Genomic DNA, 23555 nt, shown 5'->3' on the forward strand with positions numbered 1-23555 from the left:
GGAGGAAGAGGAGGTGGAGGAGGAGGAGGAGGGGGAGGAAGAGGAGGATGAGGAGGAGGCTGAGGAGCCATAGGAGGAGGAGAAGAGAGATGGAGCAGCAGGAGGCGTAGGAGCATTAGAAGGACGAGAGGAGGAAGAGCAGTATTAGGAGGAGGGGATCGACTGGAGGGAAGGAGATGAGAGGAGGAGGGGTGAGAGGAGTAGAGGGGAGGAAGAGAAGAGGAGAGACGGGAAGGAGAGGACCAGATGAGAGGGATGGCGGATGCTGTTATGCATAACTCCTGAGTGTTGGGGACGCATCACCAGGATCATAACAGCCATCGTATCGCTCTCTGTTAGAAACAATGCCCAGATATATAACTACTATTTAATGCTCCAACTTGCTGTACATAATGCCTAGACTAATTATTGTAATAATTAATGCAAACAATTATCTAATGCATGCTTTCAACCTAGTTTTGTTGTGATATATTGTGCTGGATCAAAATAAAACCACCACAGTAGTGAATGTGATTAAGAAAGCTTTAATGACAGCTCCGGGACACCGGCCGCCCAGCAACGCTGAAATCATAGAGGGGTTAAAGGTCGCAGCACGGACCTCAACAAACTTCTTATCCTTAGAAATACAAAAAGCACCTTGAGGAGATGGATCACCAGTTTGTCTCCGCCCACATAGTGGTACTGCAATAAAAGCACTCAATGCAAGAGTACACAAAACTGCAACATTTCTTATGACGCAAAAGCAACACAGTTCACCATCGACACATCAGCAATAATAACCTTATCTCAACAACGACATACTCCTCGACAGACAGGTCCGGACACATATCCCACATTTTCATCCATTTTTTAATTTAATTCACATTGAGGTTAAAGAGACAGGGTCATGACGATGAGATAAGGTGGGGCAGACATTGTTATTCAGAACCAGAACATCCACGGTTTACCAGAGAGATCAGGTGGGCTGTAGAATCACCAGGGGGGGGGGGGGGGGGGGTGTCTCTCCCTCAATCAACCACCTCGCTGCCTCGCCAGGTCAGGAGACGGGCTCCGAACAGCGTCGGTGGCGAGAAGGTGAGAGGTTTCCATGGAGATGATGGGAGGTTGCCATGGAGATGAAGGACGAACAACATGCCGTGTTAAAGACACCCGCGGGGAGAGCTGCTATGGGTTATGTTCATGACGAGGGCGATGAGGAGGAGGAGGGTGGTGTGATGAAGGTCAGGGGAGCTTCCATGCCGTCCGGACGGGGGGCTCAGCAGTGTAACCCCTTCCTGCCCAGGAACCTCAGGACGGCGTAGTTGTAGGTGGTGGCGACAACGTACAGGAACTGAAGGAAGAAGGAGGTTCCTGTGTTACCATCGAGCCATCTAGCCCTTACGCTTTCAGGGAGCTCAGAGACGGGTCATTGAGGAGCAGGAAGGGGTTAAACAGTATATAGAGGTCATTGAGCGGCAGGTAGGGGTTAGACAGTACAGAGACAGGTCATTGAGGAGCAGGTAGGGGATGGACAGTACAGAGACAGGTCATTAATGAAAAGGTAGGGGTTAGACAGTACAGAAACTGAAGGAAGAAGGAGGTTCCTGTGTTACTATCGAGTCATTTAGCAGACGCTTTCAGGGAGCACGGAGACATAGGTCATTAAGAAGCAGGTAGGGTTAGACAGTACAGAGCCAGGTCATTAAGGAGCAGGTAGGGGTTAGACAGTACAGAGACAGGTCATTAAGGAGCAGGTAGGGGTTAGACAGTACAGAGACAGGTCATTAAGGAGCAGGTAGGGGTTAGACAGTACAGAGACAGGTCATTAAGGAGCAGGTAGGGGTTAGACAGTACAGAGACAGGTCATTAAGGAGCAGGTAGGGGTTAGACAGTACAGTGACAAGTTTTTAAGGAGGGTTTAAGGGTCATCTTGTACTAGGAGGCCCACAGGTAGACTGTTGACACTGGGCTCAAACCCAGAGCCTTCGGCTTGGAGTCCAACAACCTGACCACTGGACAAACCTCCCACATATCTCCCTCGCTTTCATTTTAAATCTGTGATCCAATCCCCGGGGCGTCGCCGGATACTCACCAGAGCTAGGAGCGCGACCCCGGCACCCACAAACGCAGCGATGTACAGGTCATAGGTCACGTAGAACTGGAGGGACACAGGGGAGCAGAGAGAAGCTTAGGACAGGAAGGACATTAGCCAGCTCTCCCCTCCTGACTGGTTTGTCACTGGTGGAGTAAAGCGACTCCTTGGTAGCGGAAAGAAGACTTAGAGAGAGAGCGAACTGTTCCTCACGTCGCTGGTCTTGCAGATGGCCGCCAGAGTCATTCCACAGGCCTTCCCGGGCATGGCGTTCCAGGGTAGCAGACCTGGGAGGGATGCATCATGGGAAGGAGGATAAGATTCAATCAAACAAACGGCTGGCTAGTTTAGTGCACCGTACTGCTACCTGTTACCTATCTACCTGTCTCCTGTCTATCCCCTAGACTGGAGGGAATTTATATTTAGCATTGCATACCAGCTAGGTTAGCATACAACATGGCTAGGTTAGCATAGCACCTGGCTAGGTTAGCCTACCATGGTGCCTGGCTAGGTTAGCAAAACGAGAGGCTAGGTTAGCTTACTGTACTGCCTGGCTAGGTTAGAGGCTATGCTAGCGTACCTTACTGCCTTCCCAGGTTAGCATAGTGCACTGCCTGGCTAGGCTAGAGGCTAGGTAAGTGTACCATACTGCCTTGCTAGGCTAGGGCCAGGCTAGCATACCGCACTGCATGGCAAGGCTAGTGGCTAGGAGTACCATACTTGCGGGCTAGTCTTAAGCCCATGTGTGCGTATTACACTAGCTAGCTAGGCTACAGGCTAGGTTAGTGAACCATACGGACAGGTTAGGCTAGAGGCAAGGTTAGCGTAGTATACTGGCGGGCTACGCTAGAGGCTAGGTTAGCGTAGCATACTAGCTGGCTAAAGGCTAGGTAACTGTATTATACAGACAGGTTAGGCTAGAGGCTAGGTAAGCGTAGCATACTGGCTGGGCTAAAGGCTAGGTTAGTGTACCATACGGACCGGTTAGGCTAAAGGCTCGGTCAGCATAGTGTAGTGGCAGGCTAGGAGCAAGTCAGTGTAGCACACTGGCTGGCTAGGCTAAAGGCTAGGTCGGCATAGCATACGGGCTAGCTGGGCTAAAGGCTAGGTAAGTTAACCATACGGACAGCTGAGCTGGAGGCTAGGTTAGCGTACCATACTGTCGGGCGTCCATGCAGATCCAGCCGTGCTGGTTGATGCTGGGGGAGGTCTCAGCCAGCAGGTTGATGTTGTGACACGTCTGCGCCATGTTGAAGAAGAAGAAGACCGGGATGGCGCTGAAGGCGAAGACGCAGAGCCAGATGACCGCCAGGACGTAGGTCGCGATGATGAACTGTAAGAGGAGGAGCAGGAAGATTGATCAGAAAGAGAACAGCAAATGGTTTGGTTTGGGGTGTGTGACAAACGCGGCTATTTGGGTTCTAAATGCTAGCTGGGTGGAGGATCCTAAACACCACCTCCACCATCGTCTACTTCACGATACCACCACCAACTTCAGCCCCCACCCCTATTATCTAAATTCCACCAACCCCAATATCACAATGTCAACATTACTACCTCCTCATCACCTTCATTTTCTCTACCATAACTCCCGCCCCATCATCATCATCGCTCCACCACCACCACCACCACCTCCTTCCCCTCCGTCACCATCAACACCACCACCACCCCATCATCATCATCATCACCCCACCACCACTATCCACCCTACACCATCACCACCACCACCACCTCCCACCACCACCACCCCATCATCATCATCACCCCACCACCACCATCCACCCTCCACCATCACCACCACCACCTCCCTCCCCACCACCTCCCACCACCGCCCCCCCCCCCGCCCGGTCCTCACGGTCAGGCTGAGGCAGCGGCCGCAGCGGGTGCTCCTGAACTCCCCGAAGGTCTGCTTGATGGCGCTGGTGGTGTAGAAGCCCTCGGCCAGCAGCAGGATCCCGTACAGGAAGAAGAAGGAGGCCAGGCCGTAGATCACAAACTGGAAGTACTTGATGCTGTGAACACACGGGCGCGGAGCGCGCACGAGGAGGTCAGCGAGTAGGCAGCCAGAACCAACGGGACCGACATCACTACACTCAGGAGTCAAGAGCCTCATCTTTCACCACTCATCCCGGATCAAATGGACTCAGCGATTGCGTTTCTTCCCGGGCTCTGAATCGGGGATGAAAGCAACTCACCACGAGGCCATGAGCGAGTAGTCCTGGAAGTTGCGGGCGAAGTGGGTCTCCACCAGGACCTGGGTTTGGCCCAGTGCCTCGTGCCCGCAGCCGCAGAACAGCGCCATGCCGGCGAACAAGAGCAGCGTGGCGACCAGCGACGGGTAGGGGATGGCGCCCGCGCACCGGATGCAACAGTCATAGCAACCTGCGGGGGCATAATACATGAGCACACACGCGGCGCACAGCGCACACACAAGCAAGCAGCACATGGGCGACGCCGGGGGGGGGGGTCAGCGCCTCATCTGCGGATCCATCCGCCACACACGCCACGCAGCCACCCTGGGGGAGAAGCTCAAGAGAGTGGGGAGCGGCCGGGAGCCTCCTGTTAGAGCGTCCAATCAGAAGCAGGCAGTCAGCAGCACTCATACAGCGGGTCCGCCCGGATCAGCGGGGGGTCCAGGAGGTTAGCGAGAGAGGAGAGAGAGGGGGGCACCTAGGGCTTTGCAGAGCCAGGGCTGCCTGACCGGAAACATCTGGCCTTTAGTGATCGTGTCCTCCGCGAAAGAAAAAAAGAAAACGGGTCAAGGACCGGGGAATGGACCGGTGGACCGGAGTCTGGACCGGAGTCTGGACCGGTGGACCGGAGTCTGGACCGGGGAATGGACCGGTGGACCGGAGTCTGGACCGCGGGCGGTGGGAAAGCTCCTGAGCAACGCTACGCTCTGCCAGATGTGAACGCTGCCAGACCGCAGACCCCGTCGTACCCTCGCCGGCCCGCCTCCCGCACCGGTCAGTGGCGTCACCGGGCCGGGAGGGAGGGGGGGCACAGGGACCCGCCGCCCCCGCAAACAGCTCCTCTTTGTTGCCAAGGATACAACATCCTTTGTCTGCCTCAGAGAGGAGAGGACAACAAAGACCAGCGATGTCAGGGCTACACGCACACACACACACACACACACAAACACACACATTTACACGCACACACACACACACACACACACACACACACACACACACACACACACACACACACACACACACACACTAACACATGCACACACACACATGCACGCAAACACACACACACAAACACATGCACACACATGCACACTCACACATGCACACATTCACACATACATGAACGCATGCACAGTGTGTGTGCGTTTTGTAAACACACACACACATGCACATACAATATCACACACACACACACACACACACACACACACACACACACACACACACACACACACACACACACACACACACACACACACACACACACACACACACACACACACAGTTCTGGGGCTATTGGGTCACTCTGGCCGACGTCCCCAGCTGGCTGAGCCTGGTACCAGGGTACTGGGGCAGGGGCAGGGGGGTTCAGTGGGGTTCAGGGGGGTTCAGTGGGGTCCGCTTTGGGCTCCGGGGGGGGGGGGGGGACTGGGTCGATCCATGAGAGGTCAAGAGAAACATCTTCACCATAACAACAACAACAACATGTGACCAGACCCAGGATGTCTCAGGTTACACTGAGGACATGAACCCAGGCCCTTCCAGCCATGCCCGAGGTAAAACCCTAACCACTAGACGCAGACCAACGTCTACGGGTGATTTCTGTACAGTATGTGGGCCAGGGGTGCTGGGTGAATCACAGCTCTGATCTATACATGTTCCCCTTAGAGCTGAGAAACCCCTGGTGCTGCCTGCACACTTCAGCACAACCTAGTAGTTGCTCTGTTAGAAGGGGAAAACCAAACTAGGTCAACACTTTACATTCTCGTCAGTGTCACCCCAATATATTTCTAAATATTACACAAATTTGGCCAATTTCCTTTTTGCCAGGATTCATTATTCATGGCTGAGGCATACGGAAGATGATTTGACCTCCTTAACTCACGCAATAACCTGAGCTAACCTCTTCTGGCTAACATATCTTAGCTAACCTCTATTGGCTAACATCTTTTAGCTCAAATACCATCATACCTCTTAGCCTCTAAATCAGCATTTCTTCTTAGTTATCCTCTGTTAGCTAACCTCTCTAAGCTAAAATCTCTTAGCTTACCGCTCTTAGCCTCTAAATTAGCCTCAATTAGTTATCCTCTGTTAGCTAACCTCTTTTATGTTAGCATCTCTTGGATAGCCTCTCTCTGACACTCCTAGCTAGCATCTCTTAGCTAGCCTAACTGAGCTAACATATATTCTTTAGCCTTTCTTAGCTCGCCTAACTTCATAAGCCTCTCTTAGCATTAGGTCAGCTCTCAATGCCAGAGGCCAGCCTGCCAGACCAATGACATCATAATAAACAGCAGCTCATGTTATGATTAATTATCTCTAGACAAAACCAAAAATTAAAAAACCTTAATCAAATTCTGGCCTTCGTTTAATCTCTAAACCTTCTTAAAGTTCTCTCTGTGAGAGAAAAAAAAATCACTTTTATCGGGGGATAAATTTAATGAATTAATAATGAATCAATTAGGCCTATAACAGGTGGATTAATGGGAATCATTAATGATCAAATTAAGAAGTGTGTATATCAGAAAACCAGCAATGCAATTAAGCACGACGGCAGCTTGGCACATTAGAAGAACAGTAATATTAAAACATTAAATTATTTTCTACATCAAAACTGACACACACCATTAGTTGAAATTAACATTTGCATAAAATGCCTTGAATATCGGCAGGTAATAACGTGCTGCCACTCACCCATGTTGAGCTCCTAGTCAGAAGGAGAGTGATGGATGTTTGTGCGGGCGGCTGTCTGTAAGATATGACTGGAAGATGATGAGACCCGCCACTCAGGATGGATGTGAGACACGCTTTTGTCTCAGGGACAATAGATGGACCCCCTCCCGGGTCACGGCTTAAAGCCACAACGTCTCAATTCAGCTGCCAGGGATGAGGACACGCCGAGGTCAGCGGTCAGCCCCATCCCGTACTCAAACCCCATCAGGGACTCAAGCCCTGATCAGAGACTCAAGCCCTCATCCCAGACTCAAGTGTTTGTCTGGGACTCAAGCCCTCATCCCAGACTCAAGTGTTCATCTGGGACTCAAGCCCTCATCCCCGACTCAAGCCCAGAACCCTGACTCAAGCTCTGAACTGGGACTCAAGCCCTCAGCCCAGACTCAAGCCCTTGTCGCGGACTCAAGCCCTCACCTGGGACTCAAGCCTTCATCCCGGACTCAAGCCCTCATCCCGGACTCAAGCCCTGAACTGGGACTCAAGCCCTGAACTGGGACTCAAGCCCTGAAGCCAGACTCAAGCCCTGAAGCCGGACTCAAGCCCTGAAGCCGGACTCAAACCCTCATCTGGGACCCAAGCCAGGTCTCCTCCTACTTTAACCTCCTTCTTCAAGATAAAGGTACAGGCTCAGGAATTCCTGTAGGGGGACTGAGCACTGCTTTAACCTCCTCCTTCAAGATAAAGGGATGGGCTCAAGACTTCCTGTAGGGGGACTGAGTTCTGCTTTAACCTCCTTCAAGATAAAAATACAGGATCAGGACTTCCTGTAGGGGGACTGAGTTCTGCTTTAACCTCCTTCAAGATAAAGGTACAGGATCAGGACTTCCTGTAGGGGGACTGAGTTCTGCTTTAACCTCCTTCAAGATAAAGGTACAGGCTTAGGCCTTCCAAAAACGACGTCACCAGGCAGAGCACACCTGCCTCTGAGGTGTTCCCACTCAGTGACGTATCGTGAAGAAGACGACTCCAGATAAAGGAGGTCACATGACCGATGAAGTCAAGTAACAAGGAGTCATTGATGATGCCTCCAGCTGCACCCCCCCCCCCCCCCCCCCCCATGTTGTGACCCAGTTGATGTCAAAGCTCTTTGGTACAAAGAGGCCCAGTGTCAGCAGCTAAGTCCCTGTCATCGCGGTAATCCTTCCAGAAACACGCTTCCTCCACATTTAAAGCTCTAGATTAGTCATTTAAGTTGTCATACAGTAATACTTTCAGAGTTTCGCTTTTTCTCTCCGGCAAGTGGAGCCGTTTCCTAACGTCGACTGGATACCAAAGTGTGTGTTTTCACGAAGCCAGACACTCTGAGATGGTTTCTGCTCGTTCCGGTGTGTTCACAGGAACACCTCACTCTAGCTGAGACGGGGGAAGTGTGTGTGAGGTTCGGCGGCGCTGAGAGCTCCGTGCGTCTTGCCCTCTGATTGGAAGGAACGATGATTGTTTGGCGTTTTGTGTGGAGCGGAGACAGCGAGGTGTGAACCCCTAAGATACGCACCGCTCCTCCTGTGACCTTGCTGTGTCTGGAAGGTGGATTCAGAGCCTTTAAATGTGTAATGACTGAACAGTGATGAAATTCTGAGCTACTTCAATCAAGGCTGCATTCAATAGCCCATGCAGCATCTGAGGTATTATGTAGTGTCTGATATGAGGTATTATTAATGTTATATTTGGTATCTTGTATTTTAAATATGTGATATTTGCTGTTCATGAATCTTGCAGCGCAGAGAATCCGAACGATCCCTTCAGAATTAGGATGACAAATGTTACCCCGTGATCAATGCATCATTAGTAATCGTGAAGAATCGTCATTCGTATCAATAATCATCATTAACACTCAACGCGTCTTTAGTTCCAAAAGTCCTTTAATAGTCAGCTCATTAACACGGTGACATTATGGTCAGATAACGAAGCCTCCGTGCTCCATGAGCACCCTGTCCTCCCCTTCACCCTGTCCTCCCTTCCACCCTCACCGCCTCCACCCTGTTCTCACCTCCACCCTGTTCCAAACCTCCACCCGGTCCTCCTCCACCTCCTCCTCCACCTCCGCCCTCCCCTCCACCAGGGTCTGTGTGGAGGTCTGACCCGAGAGAGAACCACATGTTCAGCTCGCAGAAGGGAACCCTTGTAAAGTCCAAGTGGCATACATAGAAAAGTACCTTACAGTATCCATAAACAAACAAAGAGTTCAAATGCCCATCTAAATTTATTATACAATCAAGCCAAGCAAAAGAAGCCATGAGATATTTTTTTTTTACGTCGGCGCCTACAGAGTGAGTGTTTTATCGTGAAGCGAGAGTCTTACGTTTACGATGAGTTGAGCGAAACCAGAGACAAGCAAACGGGGGCATAGCCACCGGACTGCACGCACAACACACACTGCTTCAACTGAAAGAGGAGCGGCATGTACACAGGTCAGAAAACACTCACACACACTCTCACTCACACACACACACACTCAGTCAGATACATACACGCACCTCCCCACACACACACACACACACACACACACACACACTCACACACACAGACACACTAACACAAACATACAAACACACACTCACAAACACACACACACACACACACACACACACACACACACACACACACACACACACACACAGTCACATACAAACACACACTCACAAACACACACACACACACACACACACACACACACACACACACACACACACACACACACACACACAGTCACATACACACACACACACACACACACACACACACACACACACACACACACACACACACACACACACACACACACACACACACACACACAGATTCACACACACTCACTAACACTCAGTCACACACACACTCAGTCACACACACACACACACACACACACACACACACACACACACACACACACACACACACACACACACACACACACACACACACACACACACACACACACACACACACACACACACACACGCACACTCATTCGCATACACACTCTCACGGTCTCACATACACAGAAACACACAGACACTCTTACAGTCTCTCCCAGTCTCTCTCAAACTCACACACACACACACACACACACACAAACACACATAGAGTGCCACACTCACACACAAACACACATCGAGTGCCACACTCACACACACTCGGCTAGATATTCCAGAGGGTGATCCGTTGTAGTTATATAACAGAAGCATCCTACGGTAGCGTGTTAGTATACAAGGCATTTCAAAGGAATAACAGTAAAAACGCCTCCATAATAAGTCATGTATGAGAAATGTTTATAAAATAGCTCGCTATTAATACTGCTCTTCACGTCCACGCCCGTGACATCGACCGCCCCTCGCCAGCCGTGATGTCACTTCCAGGTGAGAGACCAAAATAGATATTGCAGGAGTAAGAAAAAGACTTCCAATACAAATCCAACCGTATAAACGTTATACCGAGCGCCTACGAGATTATGTTTCCAAAAAAGCCGTTAGTGGAAAATGAAATGTACCTGTTGTTGTCGCTGTTGTTTTTGTTGTTGTTGTTGTTGTTGTTGTTGTTGTTGTTCTATCCCTAGCGACTGCCGTTGAAAGTGACTATTATAAAATGATTTGCTTATAGAATCACGTCGTCGTTGGCATAGCGACGGCGCACGTCGACCCTTGACCCCTTGACCCTTGACCCTCCTTCCACACACCGGCCCCTCCCACCCAGCTCCGACACGCCCTCCCCCACCCCCCCCCCCCCCCCCGCTGGCGCCGGCGCCTGCCCGGCCCCTCCTCCCTTGGCGGCGGCGGCGGAGGCGGTCTAGCGCGCGGCGCGGCGCGGCGGCGGCGGCGGCGGCGGCGGGGCTACACCCGCGTGGTGGAGTGGGTGCTGGGCAGCCCGGCGGAGCTGTACCCGGCGGGGAAGGTGCTGTAGGGGCTCATGTTGGACAGCCCCATCAGGGAGTTGGGCATCATGCTGATGCTGCTGGGCGCCATCAGGGGGATGTCCTCGGGCGAGCGCCGCAGGGACAGCGGGTAGTCCAGGCTGGGCGAGGAGTGCAGCGGGTGGTGCAGCTGCTGGGACAGGCTCTCGTCGATGGTGTTGGTGTGGCTCAGCGAGTTGTTGTTGCTGCCGCCGCCGCCACCGCCGCCGCCCGCCTTGCCGTCCTGCCGCTGCGGGCTGGGCTGCTGCGAGGCGTCCTGGTGGCTGCGCTTGTCCTTGCGGTAGTAGAGCGCGGCGAAGGCCAGCACGTTGAGGAAGAGCAGCGAGGCGCCCACGGCGATGGTGACGCTGAGCTCGGTGGAGTAGTCCCGCGGGTTGGGCATGATGAGCGGGCCCAGCTCCTTGCCCGTCTCCGGCCCGCCGGCGGCCGACAGCGGCGGGCGGCTGCTGCCCCCGTTGGTGCCGGCCTGCGTGGCGTCCAGGGGGGTGACGCGGGTGGTGGTGGAGGAGTAGTGGAACATGTCGTTGATGTTGTACAGGTGGGGCACCAGGTGCTTCCAGAAGGCCACCTTGGTGGCGCGGTAGTGGTCGCGGATGCGCGGCTTCAGGCCGATGTGTAGGTAGAGCTGGTCGTACGGGTCGTACTTGGACCAGGCCACCTCCTCGAAGCGGTTGGCCTTGGTGTGGATGAACTTGGTGTCCTGGGGCACCGGCTTGTTGGGGTCCCTGGGGGAGACACGCGGAGGGACAGTGTGAGGGCAGGGACAGGGACACGGTCGCAGGTGTGGTGCGGTAAGCATGGCAGAGTTCCACTTTCCATTTAGGGCGTTTAGCGGACGATTTTATCCAAAGCGACTGTTATAGCGACTTTATATTACGGCGGTTCACACACACTTTCACGCACCGACGGCGGAGTCAACCACGCAAGGCGACAGCGAGCGAGAGTTAGGCCTCTTTATCAGAGACACTCAGCTAGAAGGAGCCGGGGTTCAAAGCAGCATCCTTCGGGTTCTTGTCAACCCACACTACTACATGAGCTAAACCGACCCCTTAAACAGAGTCTCTGTTTATCTCACTGACAGTTCAGAGCCCAACAGATGCGTCAACACCTCCTTCTCTCATCACTTAAATGTGGGACATCGCTACGAGTCTATCACTCGTACCACGAGAGACGCTCTGCAAACGCCGGTTGGTGTTTCCGCTCCATCCCACCGGAGAGCGTCTGACTGCAGAGGCAGCCGCTAATTTAAACTGACACCGGCATGATGTCTGTACAAGGCGTGAATCACAGTCAATAATGTGTTTTATCATCTTTAGATTTCCCCTCCCTTGCTGGTTTCCATAAGACAGCGCAGTGTTCAGTTCTCTAAAAGGTCCTGTCAAACCGTTTACTAGACACGCTTCCCTGCAGAGACAAGACGTTTTACACTTGAAGTACGCTGGGATTTCGTGCCGCTTCTAACATTTGTTCTTCAATAGATGTTTGGACAGCTGTCATAAAAGAGATGTGATCAAATATGGTTATTGACGTAGCGTCCTAGCTCTGTACCGGAGTTCCAACGCCATCTGGATCTCATATTTAGTTGATAATGTTAAGCGGGAAGGTTCAACCGTGTATTTAAACCTTGTCATTTTTATATATAGTCGCATATTACTTCTAGGTATATAGTAAGTTGTATATTAGTTCTAAGTGTAGATTTAGTTGCACAGTATATACTGTAGATTAAGTCGTGTATATTTAGTAATATATAGTTACTTGTATACATTTCGTAGTACATCCTTCTCTGAGTATATTTATTTGTACATATTTTGTAGTGTATATTTAGCTGTAAATATTTATTAGTATATATTTACTTATGTATACATTGCGTAGTACAATCCTTCTCAGAGTATATTTAGTAGTCTATATTTAGTTATATATATTTAGTAGCGATACTTAGTTGTACATATTTAGTAGTTTATATTTAGTTGTATATTAATTATTGTCTCTGTATATTTAGTTCTATATAATCATATGTTGGTATGGTACATCCTCGTAGGCGTCTACGTAGTCGTATGGATTCAGTTGTACATATTTAGTTTTAAATATTTTGTAGCACAATGCTTGTAGGTGTAGATTTAGTAGTATATATTTAGTAGTATATATTTGGAGTATATATTTAGTAGTATATATTTAGTAGTATATATTTAGTAGTATATATTTGGAGTATATATTTAGTAGCATATATTTTAATAGTATATATTTAGCATTATATATTTGGAGTATATATTTAGTAGTATATATTTGGAGTATATATTGAGTAGTATATATTTAGTAGTATATATTTAGTAGTACAGATTTAGTAGTATATATTTAGTAGTATATATTGAGCAGTATGTATGTAGTAGTATATATTGTGTAGTATATATTTAGCAGTATATATTTGGAGTATATATTTAGTAGTATATATTTAGTAGTATATATTTGGAGCATATATTTAGTAGTATATATTTGGAGTATATATTTCGTAGTATTTAGTATTATATATTTGGAGTATATATTTAGTAGTACATATTTCGTAGTATATATTTAGTAGTATATAATTAGCAGTATGTATGTAGTAGTATATATTGTGTAGTATATATTTAGCAGTATATATTTGCAGTATATTCACCCGCTCTTGGCGAAGTTGGTCCAGTAGGTCATGACCACGGCGCTCAGCATGATGTCGTTCCGGCTGAAGTTGCAGGGGAACAGGTCGGTGGGGCCCACCATGGGCACCCCGAACACGTAGGGCACCTCGTCGCCGTGCGCCGAGTCCGACCACACCGGCTTCATCAGGCTCTGGCAGTGGTGGTAGAAGGCGTAGAAGTACGTCGGCGAGCCGTAGCGCGCGTGGAGGTCCGCCGTCACCACCGCCGGCTCCACCCACTGGTGGTCCGTGAACAGCGCCACCAGGGTCTTCCGGCGCGTCTCGGGGTTGTCCTTGTCCGCCCAGTCCGTGTACATGAACTTGATGGTCTCCCGCAGCGTGTCCTTGCCCTCGGGGTAGCCGTACAGGCTGTCCACGAAGTCCGACACGGCGAAGTCGAAGTCGCTGCCGGACACGCCGTCCTCCAGGTCCATGACGTTCTCCACGAAGCGCAGCCCCTCGCCCTGGTTCACGCCCAGCATGATGTCGTAGTTCAGGAACTCCCCCTGCTCCATGAGGATCTCGGGGTCGTCGGGGATGACGTCGCCGTCGATGACGGGCCCGAAGGCCACGCGGTAGCGCGCCGGCTGGATGTCCTGCTCCACCAGCTCCTTGGCCGTCTTCTTCTGCAGGCAGGACACCATGTCCACCGTGTCCAGCACGTTGCAGCCCACCCGCTCCGCCAGCAGACGCGTGTACTTCACCGGGTGGTAGTTCACCGCCCAGCTGGACAGCGCCGAGCCGCTCTGGATGATGGCCCGGTGGAACAGGCCTGGAGGAGGGGCAGGATGGCACGACGTTAGCTCACGTTAGCATGTTAGCCTCCTGAGAGACCTACAGAGAGAGACTGCTAGCTCACCCTGTTAGCATGGTAGCCTGCATAGAGACCTATAGAGAGAGACCTACAGAGAGAGACCGCTAGCTCACTGTTAGCATGTTAGCCTCCCGAGAGACCTACAGAGAGAGACCGCTAGCTCACTGTTAGCATGTTAGCCTCCCGAGAGACCTACAGAGAGAGACCGCTTGCTCACTGTTAGCATGTTAGCCTCCCGAGAGACCTACACAGAGAGACCTGCATGACCTTAGCATGGGCTGTAGTACCACCTAAGATTCGGTACCTCCTGATTCTGAGCCTCCTATGATTCTGGCTACTGAGCATTCGATCATCCAACGATACGGAGAGATGAAAGAGATGAAATTTGAAGAGATGAACATTGGAAAGAAGAGACCTTCCTTCCCTTTTATTTTATTTTCCGTTCCTCCCCTCTCCTCCTCTTCACTGCTCCTCTCTCCTCTCCTTACATCAAATCTCGTCCCCTCCTCCTCTCACTTCTCCTCTCCTCATATCACCCCCCCCCCTCCTCCAGTCCTCCCTTTCTTAGAAGAAGTAACTTGAAGTCTTAAGTGACCAAAGTACTTCAAGCGACACATTTTTATCGGAATTATCTGAATTAATATTCAAATCATACCCTGCGGTTTAGGGTTAGAAATTTCATCAACAACCAACAACTCAAAATACTGAATAATGCATTTCATCAACTTAGTTCCAAGTGGATACCAATATGCAAATTCTGTTATTTCCCCAACCTTCATAGAAACTGTATTAAGATCCTCTACGATATAGCGTGAGAGGATATTCAGCGCTGAAGGAACTGTCCTGTGAAACTCCGGCTCTGCGTCGCTCTGGAAGAGCAGCGAACAGACGACATGAGCCGCTGATGGTGATTGGATAAAGTGTTAAAGTGATAAAGTGTTAAAGTGATAAAGTGTTAAAGTGATAAAGTGTTAAAGTGATAAAGTGTTAATGTGATAAAGCTGCGAATGCGTTCAGTTCCGCCGATGATAAATAAAGAAGCCCGCACGGCAGAGCTCTGTTACGTAACGCTGAGGAAAACGAGATGTTTATTGTGCGTACTCTCTCTGAGGAAAAGCTTTTAGGCTGATTAGACCGAAGGAGGAACCAAAGCCTTTTCAGCTCAGACTCAAAGCCAAACGCACAAAACACATCCCCAACGTTTTGTCCAGGAACACCCTCCATAACAAACGGCAGAGCCAAGCTGAATTGGGTCGTGACTGCCTTTATCAACATTTCATTTTGGTGCCTGTGTTCTAACAAAACTGTTATTAGTAGAAAAACTAACAGTAAAAAGAACCATCAAATACATTCGGAGATGGATAAGCTAAACCCCGGGAATACAAAACGAGTTATCTTAATGGAACATGACCTCATTAGATGTGGCCAACGGTGGACTGATGCTCACATGAGATAAGTTAGGGCTTTAGAAACCAGACAGAGACTGGGAGACGTCAGACGCGCGCAACCACAGATCGTGTACAGATGCTATCAGATGCTAAGAGATTCAGGGGAGGGAGGGTCCATGCGGCTGACCTCGTGTCTCATGTGCAAGTAGCAATTATTCCCTTTTTGACCCAGCGCCCACTAAGAGATTTGACCAGCGACCTAGGGGCCTAGCCACCAAGTGACGTAGCCACCAAGCCACCTAACCACCAAGCAACTCAGCCACTTAGTGACCTAACCACTTAGCAACCTAGCCAGGTAGCGACCTAGCCACTTAGCAACCTAGCCCCTTTGTAACCTAGCCACTAAACGACCTAACCACTTAGCAACCTAGTCATGTAGCAACCTAGCCACCATGCTACCTAGCCACATAGCAACCTAGCCCCCATGCTACCAAGCCACATAGCAACCTAGCCCCCATGCTACCTAGCCACTTAGCAACATAGTCACACAGCAACCCAGTCGTGTAGCAACCTAGCAATCACGCTACCTAGCCACTTAATGACGGCACTTAGCGACATAGCCAACCATGTAGCAAACTAGCCACCATGCTACCTAGCCAATTAATGACCTAGCCACCTAGCGACCTAGCCACCTAGCGGCCTAGGCACCAAGTGATCTAGCCTCGTAGCAACCTAGCCACTCAACAACCTAGCCACTCAACAACCTAGCCACCAAGTAACCTAGCCACGTAGCGACCCGGTGGTCCTGTGTCCTAGCGACCCAGCCCCCCATTGGCGGTGCGGGCCCGTGTGTGGGGCTCACCCTCGGAGTGGTGTGAGAGGGTGAGCAGGCTGACGCTGGCGGCGCCGATGCCCGAGCCGAACACCGTGACGCGGCCGGGGTCTCCGCCGAAGTAGCCGATGTTCTTGCTGATCCAGCGCAGCGCCTGGATCATGTCCAGCAGCCCGTAGTTCCCCTTAGCCGCCTGGTCGCCCGTGCTGAGGAAGCCTGCACACACACACACACACACACACACACACACACACACACACACACACACACACACACACACACACACACACACACACACACACACACACACACACACACACACACACACACACACACACACTCATGCACGCACACATGTTATTAGTAAGTCAAAGATCACTCCGCGCCCAGTATGATCACTCCTCACCCAGTTTGTAAGTATGTTAGATCACTCCTCACCCAGTATGTTAGATCACTCCTCACCCACTATGTTAGATCACTCCTCATCCAGTATGTTAGATCACTCCTCACCCACTATGTTAGATCACTCCTCACCCAGTATGTTAGATCACTCCTCACCCAGTATGTTAGATCACTCCTCATCCAGTATGTTAGATCACTCCTCACCCACTATGTTAGATCACTCCTCACCCAGTATGTTAGATCACTCCTCACCCAGTATGTTAGATCACTCCTCACCCAGTATGTTAGATCACTCCTCACCCAGTCATTTAGATCACTCCTCACCCAGTATGTTAGATCACTCCTCATCCAGTATGTTAGATCACTCCTCACCCACAATGTTAGATCACTCCTCACCCAGTATGTTAGATCACTCCTCACCCAGTCATTTAGATCACTCCTCACCCACTATGTTAGATCACTCCTCACCCAGTCATTTAGATCACTCCTCACCCAGTATGTTAGATCACTCCTCATCCAGTATGTTAGATCACTCCTCACCCACTATGTTAGATCACTCCTCACCCAGTATGTTAGATCACTCCTCACCCAGTCATTTAGATCACTCCTCACCCACTATGTTAGATCACTCCTCACCCACTATGTTAGATCACTCCTCATCCAGTATGTTAGATCACTCCTCACCCACTATGTTAGATCACTCCTCACCCAGTATGTTAGATCACTCCTCACCCAGTATGTTAGATCACTCCTCATCCAGTATGTTAGATCACTCCTCACCCACTATGTTAGATCACTCCTCACCCAGTATGTTAGATCACTCCTCACCCAGTATGTTAGATCACTCCTCACCCAGTATGTTAGATCACTCCTCACCCAGTCATTTAGATCACTCCTCACCCAGTATGTTAGATCACTCCTCATCCAGTATGTTAGATCACTCCTCACCCACAATGTTAGATCACTCCTCACCCAGTATGTTAGATCACTCCTCACCCAGTCATTTAGATCACTCCTCACCCACTATGTTAGATCACTCCTCACCCAGTCATTTAGATCACTCCTCACCCAGTATGTTAGATCACTCCTCATCCAGTATGTTAGATCACTCCTCACCCACTATGTTAGATCACTCCTCACCCAGTATGTTAGATCACTCCTCACCCAGTCATTTAGATCACTCCTCACCCACTATGTTAGATCACTCCTCACCCACTATGTTAGATCACTCCTCATCCAGTATGTTAGATCACTCCTCACCCAGTATGTTAGATCACTCCTCACCCAGTATGTTAGATCACTCCTCACCCACTATGTTAGATCACTCCTCACCCAGTATGTTAGATCACTCCTAACCCAGTATACCAGTAAATTAGATCACTCCTAACCCATTATGTCAGTGTGTTATATCACTCCTCCCCCTGTGTGTCAGTGTGTTATATCACTCCTCCTCCAGTGTGTCAGTGTGTTATATCACTCCTCCCCCAGTGTGTCAGTGTGTTATATCACTCCTCACCCAGTGTGTCAGTGTGTTAAATCACTCCTCCCCCAGTGTGTCAGTGTGTTATATCACTCCTCACCCAGTGTGTCAGTGTGTTAAATCACTCCTCCCCCAGTGTGTCAGTGTGTTATATCACTCCTCACCCCGTGTGTCAGTGTGTTACATCACTCCTCCCCCAGTGTGTCAGTGTGTTGTATCACTCCACCCCCAGTGTGTCAGTGTGTTGTATCACTCCTCCCCCCGTGTGTCAGTGGGTTATATCACTCCTCCCCCAGTGTGTCAGTGTGTTGTATCACTCCTCCCCAAGTGTGTGTGTTATATCACTCCTCACCCAGTGTGTCAGTGTGTTATATCACTCCTCACCCCGTGTGTCAGTGTGTTATATCACTCCTCCCCCATTGTGTCAGTGTGCTATATCACTCCTCACCCCGTGTGTCAGTGTGTTATATCACTCCTCACCCAGTATGCCGACCCGGTAGTTGAGCGTGATGACGATGACGTTCCCGTAGCTGGCCAGCACGCTGCCGTCCATCATGTTGCCGGTGCCCTCCATGTACGACCCGCCGTGGATGTACACCATGACGGGCCGCGGCTCCGAGTCCCGGGTGTCTGCGGGGGCCGGGGAGGAGGAGGGAGACAGGAGTCAGACGGCGGGCCGGCGGGACAGACGACGGGACGGAGGGGGGCAGATGAGGGCGGAGGCATGCTGTGGAGGCGCCATGGATCAGCACTCCCCCCCCCCAGGGCTCTGAGGGACGGGGTTAGGTGGTAGTAGGAGTCGGATGGTTGTTAGTACTCACTATTTGGCAGGCATTGTGTGTTTCATACAAACGCAAACAGCCGCCGGCCCGCGGCGCTGTACGGGTCCACATGCGGCCGACTGGAACGCTTAGAGTCGGAGGGGGCTTTTTAGTTTGGGGGGGGGGGGGGAGCAAAAAAAGGGGAGATTGAGTTTTTGGACGAGGGACACGACAGAACCTCTGGCGTTTGAGAGGAGAGAGGAGGGACACGGGGATGGGGTTTCACGAGCCGGGTCGGTCACGGCTCCCGGGAGAGGGGCGGGGGCGGGGGGCAGGGGGGGGGGGGGGGGGGGGGGGGGGGGGGCGGGGGGCCTCGCTCGTCCAAATCATACAAGACAAGAAGAGAGCGAGTGCGGTCATGCATGCGGTCGTGGTCGCCGTGGAAGTACCTTCGTTCTTATCGGCGTCTCCAGAGAAAGCTCCGCCCTTTCTCTTGAGGACCCCTGGGGTTCAGACGAGAAAAGGGTTTAAGGACTGGAGACCCCCGGACCACATACGGGGCGCCACTCAGGGGCTCTGGAGCAGAACGCTCAGGCTAAAGGCAACCCCTCCAGGACCCGGGGCGGGACCGACTACCAGGTCTGGGGGGGGGGGGGGGGGGGGGGGGCGCATGAACATGGTCCAAAGGAATGAATAACTCACTCTCTCTCTCTCTCTCTCTCTCTCTCTCTCTCTCTCTCTCTCGCTCTCTCTCTCGCTCTCTCTCTCTCTCTCTCTCTCGCTCGCTCTCTCTCTCTCTGTCTCTCGCTCTCTCTCTCTCTGTATCTCTCTCTCTCGCTCTCTCTCTCTATCTCTCTTTCTCTCTCTCTCTCTCTCTCTCTCTCTCTCTCTCTCTCTCTCTCTCTCTCTCTCTCTCTCTCTCTCTCTCTCTCTCTCTCTCTCTCTCTCTATCTCGCTCTCTCGCTCACTCTCTCTCTCGCTCTCTCTCTCTCACAAAGTGTATATACACACACATATATTTACTGTATAAAGAGGTAGAGAGAGAGAGGGAGAGCGGGGGAGGGAGAGGGGAGAGAGAGAGAGAGAGAGAGAGAGAGAGAGCGGGGGAGGGAGAATAACTCTTTCTAAAGGCCCCTGCAGACAGTCTTTTCAACATGCTGACTGCTCTATTTTGGACAGCTCCTTCTCATCAGGATATTAACCAGCTGTTGCTAAGTTACCAAGCATAGTACAGTACCCATACATACTGGGCTGAACAAGGGCTCCCTACTACATTAACCATCACTACATTAACCATCACTACATTAACCATAACTAATCGTCTCTAAACGAATCATCACTAACCATCACATCACTACATTACATCACTACGTTAACGTCACGATATTAACCATTAACAACCATCACTACATTACATCACTACATTAACCATAACTAACCATCACTACATCCATAACTAACCTCCATCACTACATTACATCACTACATTAACCATAATTAGCCATCACTACATTACATCAATACATTAACCATAATTAGCCATCACTACATTATCAAAATCGCATTTGATTTATTTTCTGTTGATTGACTAATCGTTTACTTATCTCATCGTTGAGTTTTCATCTGGCACTGTTGAAGCCCTGACATAGCCTTGAGATTTAGTGAATAAAACAAACACACACACACACACACACACACACACACACACACACACACACACACACACACACACACACACACACACACACACACACACACACACACACACACACACACACACACAAACACACACGCACACAGAATCCAGACTATCTGCTGAGTTAAAGGATTTGCTGCTGCGAACAAACTGCTCCTCTAGGGAAGAGGGGAGGAGGTGGGGGAGGAGAGGAGGAGAGGAGGAGGAGAGGAGGGGAGGAGGAGAGGAGGAGAGGAGGAGAGGAGGGGAGGAGGAGAGGAGGGGAGGAGGGGAGGAGGAGAGGAGGAGGAGGAGAGGAGGAGAGGAGGAGAGGAGGAGGAGAGGAGGAGAGGAGGAGAGGAGGGGAGGAGGAGAGGAGGGGAGGAGGGGAGGAGAGGAGGAGGAGAGGAGGAGGAGGAGAGGAGGAGAGGAGGAGAGGAGGGGAGGAGGAGAGGAGGAGAGGAGGAGAGGAGGAGAGGAGGTGGGGGAGGAGAGGAGGAGAGGAGGAGAGGAGGAGGAGAGGAGGAGAGGAGGAGAGGAGGAGAGGAGGAGAGGAGGAGGAGAGGAGAGGAGGAGAGGAGGAGAGGAGGGGAGGAGGAGAGGAGGAGAGGAGGAGAGGAGGGGAGGAGGAGAGGGGCGGGAGATGGAAAGTAGGTGATGGAGGAGGAGGTGAGGAAGGTGGATATGGGGAGGAGACGAGAGAGGAGTTAGAGAGGAGGTGGGGATAGAGAGGAGATAAAGGAGGAGGTGGAGAGGGGGGGGGTGGAGAGAAGGTGGAGAGGAGATGGGGGAGGAGGTGAGGGAGGAGAGATGAGAGGAGGAGATGGGGAGGCAGGGAGGAGGTGAGGGAGGAGGTGATGGAGAAGAGATGAGGTGGAGGTGAGGGAGGAAGCGGAGAGGAGGAGAGGGAGGAGGAGGGGGAGGGGAGGGAGGAGGTGGAGAGGAGGAGAGGGAGGAGGAGGGGGAGGGGAGGGAGGAGGAGGGGGAGGGGAGGGAGGAGGTGGAGAGGAGGTGAGGGAGGAGGAGGGGGAGGGGAGGGAGGAGGTGGAGAGGAGGTGAGGGAGGAGGAGGAGGAGGCGAGGTAGGGAGCGAGAGGAGGACACAGAGGGATGTGGGGGGATTAGTCTGAGCGCGGGGAACATTGATGTTCTGGCGGAGCAGCGTCTCTGCAGCCCTGAGGAATAGCTAATCAGACAGGCCCGCGTCGTGTTTAGTATTCAGCGGAACAACTATCAGATATGATCCGCCCGGTCCGCCATTCTAACGCACCACAGAGGAGAGGGAGACGGTTACCGCGGACAACCAGCCCGGCTGATGGGAAAGCAGCAACATAGACGATGTTGGCAGACAAGCTCGCCCACACACACTCCCCCACACACACACACACACACACACACACACACACACACACTCACACACACACACACACACACACACACACACACACACACACACACACACACACACACACACTCGCCCACACCCACACACACACACATACAGTATATACATATATATGCACACAAACACATGCAGCTCACACACACGCCCACATACATTAGGCACACACACACGCCCCGACGCACACACGCCCCGACGCACACCGTGTGAGTGATGAGCGGCAGTGCCCCCCCCCCCCCCCCCTGCGTACCCTCGTCGGTGGGGCTGTAGATGTTGAGGTAGAGGCAGTCCTCGCTCTGGTCCTGGATGTAGCCCGCCACGGTGTCCAGGCTGTAGGTGAACCACACAGGCATCATCACCTCAGGCACCGTGCTGTGGAGGTTCTGGGGGCACACCGGCATGAAGTGGGTGGCGTTGCGGACCCCCGACCACGAGGCGGGCTGCTCCGGGGGCATGAAGCGCTTCTCCCCCAGCGGGGGCGAGGCGTAGGGGACCCCCAGGTACTGGTCCACGGGCCGAAGGACCTCGCTGGGCACCGCCACCCGCTGGCCCCGCAGCTTCCCGTACTGGGTGGTGACGCTGGGAGAGGGTCGCTGGGAGGAGGAGGAGGAGGAGGAGGAGGAGGCGGAGGAGGAGGGGGAGGAGGAGGAGCAGAGGAGCCACCACAGGAGGGCCCAGCGGGTGAAGGAGGAGGAGGAGGCCACTCCCCCCTGGGGGAGGAGGGGGAGGAGGGGGCGGAGGAGGGGGAGGGCAGCAGACGTGGCGGTGTGCATGGTGGGGGGGGGGGGGGGGCAGAGCTCAGAGGGGGGGGGGGGGTGTTCTCCGTCTGGTCCGTCTGTCAGACAGACATCTCCCGCCTCTCGCTGGGATGGAAACCAGGCGCTCCTAGGATGCGTCGCCGCGGAAACCAGATGCTGCTCTCATCTCATTTGATCTGGAAATAATCCGAACAGAAAGATGATAAATAATCACAACAGAAAGACGATAGATAAGTGATCACAACAGAAAGACGATAAATAATCTGAACAGAAAGATGATAAATAATCACAACAAAAAGACGATAGATAAGTAATCACAACAGAAAGATGATAAATAATCCGAACAGAAGGATGATAAATAATCACAACAAAAAGACGATAGATAGATAATCCCAACAGAAAGATGATAAATAATCACAACAAAAAGACGATAGATTAATAATACCAACAGAAAGATGATAGTTTAT

General features: G+C 51.5%; 2 protein-coding genes across 8 annotated transcripts; both read right to left on the reverse strand.

The window, feature by feature from the left end:
- Nucleotides 1-511: 511 nt before the first annotated feature.
- On the reverse strand, nucleotides 512-7046 carry plp1b (proteolipid protein 1b). 2 transcript variants are annotated; one of them, XM_056594680.1, is made up of 7 exons: nucleotides 6961-7046; nucleotides 4267-4453; nucleotides 3927-4083; nucleotides 3227-3404; nucleotides 2285-2358; nucleotides 2072-2137; nucleotides 512-1330 (listed from the first exon to the last, which is right to left on the reverse strand). In XM_056594680.1, the coding sequence occupies exons 1-7, from the start codon at nucleotides 6962-6964 to the stop codon at nucleotides 1256-1258; spliced, it is 741 nt and encodes a 246-aa protein (XP_056450655.1). In that variant the 5' UTR covers nucleotides 6965-7046; the 3' UTR covers nucleotides 512-1255. The 2 variants fall into 2 exon arrangements, with proteins under 2 accessions (XP_056450655.1, XP_056450654.1); XM_056594679.1 differs by lacking the exon at nucleotides 6961-7046 and adding an exon at nucleotides 4742-4982.
- Nucleotides 7047-10826: 3780 nt separating this feature from the next.
- LOC130386576 (neuroligin-3-like) lies at nucleotides 10827-22881 on the reverse strand. Of its 6 annotated transcripts, none has more exons than XM_056595574.1 (6): nucleotides 22581-22881; nucleotides 19704-19757; nucleotides 18974-19123; nucleotides 16642-16827; nucleotides 13560-14349; nucleotides 10827-11631 (listed from the first exon to the last, which is right to left on the reverse strand). In XM_056595574.1, the coding sequence occupies exons 1-6, from the start codon at nucleotides 22783-22785 to the stop codon at nucleotides 10827-10829; spliced, it is 2190 nt and encodes a 729-aa protein (XP_056451549.1). In that variant the 5' UTR covers nucleotides 22786-22881. The 6 variants fall into 6 exon arrangements, with proteins under 6 accessions (XP_056451549.1, XP_056451547.1, XP_056451543.1 ...); XM_056595572.1 differs by lacking the exon at nucleotides 19704-19757 and adding an exon at nucleotides 20206-20235 and having other exon boundaries at nucleotides 18974-19112; nucleotides 22558-22881; XM_056595568.1 differs by having other exon boundaries at nucleotides 19704-19746; nucleotides 22534-22881.
- Between the last annotated feature and the right edge of the window lie 674 nt (nucleotides 22882-23555).

This window comes from Gadus chalcogrammus, chromosome 7 (assembly GCF_026213295.1).
Source record: "Gadus chalcogrammus isolate NIFS_2021 chromosome 7, NIFS_Gcha_1.0, whole genome shotgun sequence".
In the NCBI taxonomy this organism is placed as follows: domain Eukaryota; kingdom Metazoa; phylum Chordata; class Actinopteri; order Gadiformes; family Gadidae; genus Gadus; species Gadus chalcogrammus.

What these genes read in the sequence shown, in the direction of transcription:
- plp1b (XM_056594679.1), bottom strand. Translation starts at nt 4,781, where the DNA reads ATGTTTCCGGTCAGGCAGCCCTGGCTCTGCAAAGCCCTAG. An exon ending in CTGGCTCTGCAAAGCCCTAG is followed by an intron (nt 4,454 to 4,741) that starts GTGCCCCCCTCT and finishes ATGCCCCCGCAG; the next exon opens with GTTGCTATGACTGTTGCATC. An exon ending in GCCGCTGCCTCAGCCTGACC is followed by an intron (nt 3,405 to 3,926) that starts GTGAGGACCGGG and finishes CTCCTCTTACAG; the next exon opens with TTCATCATCGCGACCTACGT.
- LOC130386576 (XM_056595568.1), bottom strand. Translation starts at nt 22,785, where the DNA reads ATGCCCCCGGAGCAGCCCGCCTCGTGGTCGGGGGTCCGCAACGCCACC. An exon ending in TGCCGCTCATCACTCACACG is followed by an intron (nt 19,747 to 22,533) that starts GTGTGCGTCGGG and finishes GGGGTCCTCAAG; the next exon opens with AGAAAGGGCGGAGCTTTCTC. An exon ending in ACCAACTTCGCCAAGAGCGG is followed by an intron (nt 11,632 to 13,559) that starts GTGAATATACTG and finishes TGTCTCCCCCAG; the next exon opens with GGACCCCAACAAGCCGGTGC.